The 4,435-nt window shown below is 41.8% G+C and overlaps 1 protein-coding gene across 1 annotated transcript; it reads left to right on the top strand.

The window, feature by feature from the left end:
* Positions 1–3,182: 3,182 nt before the first annotated feature.
* Positions 3,183–4,230, top strand: LOC127309578 (uncharacterized). Its single transcript, XM_051340378.2, has one exon. The coding sequence runs from the start codon at positions 3,274–3,276 to the stop codon at positions 3,901–3,903; it is 630 nt and encodes a 209-aa protein (XP_051196338.1). The 5' UTR covers positions 3,183–3,273; the 3' UTR covers positions 3,904–4,230.
* The last annotated feature ends 205 nt before the right edge of the window (positions 4,231–4,435 follow it).

Raw genomic sequence — 4,435 nt, 5'->3', positions numbered from 1 at the left:
TCTAACAGCTTCAAGTTTAACCTTATGGAAGATCACGGCGGGGGGCACACGCTTGTTCTTGAAGATCCGGGCGTTCCTTTCATTCTAAACCTCCCACGACACAAGGAGGGTTAAAGAGGACAGATCTTTACGCTTTTTCATCGTGCCTCACCAAGAGTGTAGAGAGGCGGTAGACCAAATCTTGAGGTCAAGAGCTTGAAGACCCAGCCACTCCTTGAGGAGACCCCAAAGCCAAATGGTGTAGCGGCAATTAACAAGAAGGTGATCAACAGATTCCAACACCCGGTTGCAAAGAGGACAATTACCGCAATTTAGCCACGATCTCTTTTATAAGCGGTCATTTATCCAAAGGCAATTTTGAAGCGCAAGCCACATAACGAGCTTGATTTTTGGCGGTGCCCACAGTTTCCAGACCGAGGAGACGATAGGGTATAGAGTCGCCCCAAAGAATTGAGCTATATATGCCGATTTGGAAGAATAGTGGTCATTTTCGGTTAGGTTCCAAGATATATCATCCTCAATGTCGAGAGACATCCGCGAGCTTGACCCAAAAGCGAATGTATTGACGGATATGCTCAACGGTGAATTCCGCTTCCATGTTGATTTTTGAAATCCAACCATTATCGAGCAAGGCTTTCTTGACGTTCCGACTGTAAGCTTTGATATATATCATCAATAAGACACTCCTTTTTGCGAGAGAAAAATTACAAGGTTCCGTTCCGATTGTAAAACTTAAAATGTGATCACATGGGCCATATGGATCGAAATTGACAAGGTTTATCAGCAGATCCATAAGGTCAAATCACGGCGAATGCCAAGTAATGGACCATGGCAAGCGGAGGTCGTTTCCTGCTGCAGGATTTGTTTGCCTGTTCTTGCGCTTTTTGTGAACTGTCGACGGTCGTATGAGCGTTTGTGTTTCTGGTGTTTAACCTCATTGAGCTCGTTGTATTTGTTCTGTTTTATCTAGTGTAATATAGTCGAATGCTGCTCTTCTGCATACTGCGAAGTAGTGAAATTAAGAGGAAACTGACACAGCAACGACCAAGAAACGACTTGACATCGGTACGCGGTGTAGTTGACTCGACTCGCGACCGCGTAACCGCGTTGGATGCGGACGTTCTTTAAAGATTTTTGGATGCGGACCTTCGTGCAACTTGTCCTATTGTATTGATGAGGTATCATTATTTAGATTCCTTAGGTCTAATTCCTTAAGTAATCCTAGCGAGGAGCGAGACTGTCAGCTTTTGGTTGTTCTTAACGAAATAGTAGAACTCTGCAGGCTCCATGCATAACTATGTTCAACATGTACTAAGAATATACTATCTCCGTTCTGCAATGTAAGGTTTCTTAGAAAGCTAATTATAAGCTTCTTAAAAAGGATTAACTTTTAGAATGGAGTTAATATATGTTAATTATTCATAGATTTAAGCTACCAGCATTTGAGGATACCGATTATCTGTATATTACAGCGGAAAATAAGAAGTTACTCTAAAAGGATGTCAGAGATTGTCTAAATTTGAATGTATATATACATATTATTAAATAGTGTCTAGATATATCTAAATTTTAACATATTTTGACATCCTTTTATCCTTTTGTAGACGGAGTAGTACATACACTAGAGCATGATGCCTTAGCTAATATTATTTCACCTTATGCTTCATAACTGAAATTATGGGACATCAGCAGCCATAATATTTCAAACACGTCGCATACTGCCATCAGACGCCTATCCTTTTTAACCGAGGCCGAAATTTCCATGAAACCTATAAGATATACCATCAAGACTAATGAAAGAATTTCCTTTATATGGCCGGTAAAGAGCACAGATTCCCTCCGTGAATGCAAATGCATGAAACTTAGGACGTAGAACTGCTCAAGATCTGCGGAACCCGGTCGCCCTAGCGACAGGCTTTGCACGGCCAGATCAGCACTCGTCGCCCCATAGGCCATGCATCTAACAAAGAGCTTCTGTCCATGAAAAAGTGTACTTTTAACTTTCTCGAGACTCAAACTATGTCAGCATTTGATCGTGTTTACGTAAAATACAAAAATGGTTGTGAAACTAAATAGCTATATGATGATACATTTTTCATCGTAAATCTAATTAATAATACTAATTTGGCGGCATAAATATTGGTGCCTTTTTATTTAAACATGGTCAAAGTTACAACAAAAGTTTAACTTTCAATGAAAGTTAAACCTAGATATTTTGTGGACTAAACAAGTATTCCTATGCACCACTAGATAATTGTGTGGATTCCCTTAATGCATTTATAGAGAACCCTCATGTCACTATGGTTCTTTCAAAATGCCAAAAAATACTTTTATTAAGTGGTACTAACGCCATTCCAATCAATAAGGCTTATTTTTTAAAAGTTAAACTACATTAAGTTTGACCAAGTTTTTAGAAAAATAATATGTACCATCCAAAATCAACACCGTTAGATACATCATGCTATATATTTTCTTGTGGTATCTATATAATATCTTGATTTCAATAGTTTTTCGAATATTTTGGTGAAAATTTATTTAGTTTGAGTTTTCAATAATAATATAAACGTTATTTATTGATATGGAGGTTAGTATAGAGATAAATACAATATAGTCAGAATGCCAAAAAGGGACTTGCGTTACAAGTTCAATACCACAGAAAAAGGATTGTGTACACACTTAACAGATCTATACTAAGGAGAGTTTATTGCTACTAGTAAACGTGCACATGCAATGCACATTTTTTAAATAAAAACATGTATATTTGACACTATATTTGTTTTAATTGAGTGGATTTTTCTGTAGTTCTTTTCCAGGAACCTCCTGGCCAGACGATGGTGTTACAAAATACAAAAGTATGTAATACTCAGTTGAAAAATTGTAATTCAACCCCACCTTGAAACAAAACATAAAAACTAATAATAAGCAACATTAATGCTGTGATATTACTCTGTGCCGTTGGCGTATACTAGTACGAAATCAATCTCCTTATGAATTTATGAGTCATTGCTGAATAAAATGTAACAGTTCTTCGGATGACATTTCGTAATACTACGGAGACCAGCAGGAAGTACTTATGAAGTCAAGTCAAGACGCAAAGAAAAAAAAAAAGGAAATAAGCACAAGCCTCGATTCGTTTATTTATATACGAGCACATCCTCTACATCCTCAAATCAAGCCGTCACTCTAAGTTTCAAAGAATAACGATTTGGCCTTCAGAGTTCACACACACTCTTATCCATAGCTTACTGATCTACCAGGCACGAGCCACCCTCCATGGGGGAATGCGACGAATGCTGCGACAACTGCGGCTGCAGGTGGAAGGACGTCTGGCGGCTCCTCCTCTGCCTCGCCGTTCTCGTCATAGTCGCGCTCATCGTCGTCCTCGTCGCCGCGTTCGCCTTCGTCCGCCAGGTCGTCGTCACCGTGGACGACGCCTCCCTCTCCCGGCTCGCGCTCGTCAGCACGCCGACAACGGCGTTCGCGTACAACCTGACGCTCACGCTCGCCGTCCGCAACCCGAACTGGGCGATGAGCTTCAAGAACACGGAGCCGCTGGAGGCCGCCTACTCCTTCGACGGCCAGCCGTTCGACCGCGTCAGGCTCGCCGGCGAGGCTGACACGCACGGAGCCAAGAAGACGGTGTTGTACCGGATCACGTCGGGCTCCGATGGTGCCTTCTTGGCGCTGGGCAGCGCTGGCGTGGCAGAGTTCAAGAAGGAGAATGCGACGGGGGTGTTCGAGGTGGAGGTGGTGGTGTCCGGTGAGGTCAAGTACACCGCCCGTCTGAGCAAGTGCAGGATAGAGGCCAGATGCCCGCTCAAGCTGCAGCTCGTGTTGTCCGGGGAGACGGTCGTGTTCCAGCAGGTCAAATGCAAGCTCGCAAAGGCGGACAAGAATTGCTAGCGTTTTAGTTTGATTGGACGCGCGCTAGGTTAATTTCGTTTCGAATTTAGTTTGCAGCTGCGGTGAAGCGATTTGATGTACGTGTAACTAATGTGTTTGTCGGTCGTGTTAAACAACGTGTTACACAAGAATAAGCTCCCCTTTGTCATCCCTCTTTTACTACTGTTAGGTTCATTATTAGAAAGAATAAGCTCCCCTTTGTCAGGGATTCTTACATTGAGTCGATTTGTGACTCATGTCAGAAAGCAAAGAGTCATCAGTTACCTTATCCAGTGTCCACTAGTGTGTCTTCTGCACCCCTACAATTAGTTTTTTTGATGTATGGGGTCCTGCTCCCACCTCTGTTGGTCGTCATGAATATTATATCAGTTTTATTGATGATTACAGCAAGTTCACCTGGATCTATTTACTTAAACGCAAATCTGATGCCTTTGCTGCTTTTGTTAACTTTCAGAAACTAGTTGAAAGGAAACTTGATCGAAAAATCCTAACAGTTCAGTCTGACTGGGGGGGTGAATATGAAAAATTAAAC

This window comes from Lolium perenne, chromosome 6 (assembly GCF_019359855.2).
Source record: "Lolium perenne isolate Kyuss_39 chromosome 6, Kyuss_2.0, whole genome shotgun sequence".
Lineage (NCBI taxonomy): Eukaryota > Viridiplantae > Streptophyta > Magnoliopsida > Poales > Poaceae > Lolium > Lolium perenne.
The sequence above is the reverse complement of the archived record's forward strand: the minus strand, read 5'-3'. Positions and strand labels throughout refer to the sequence as shown.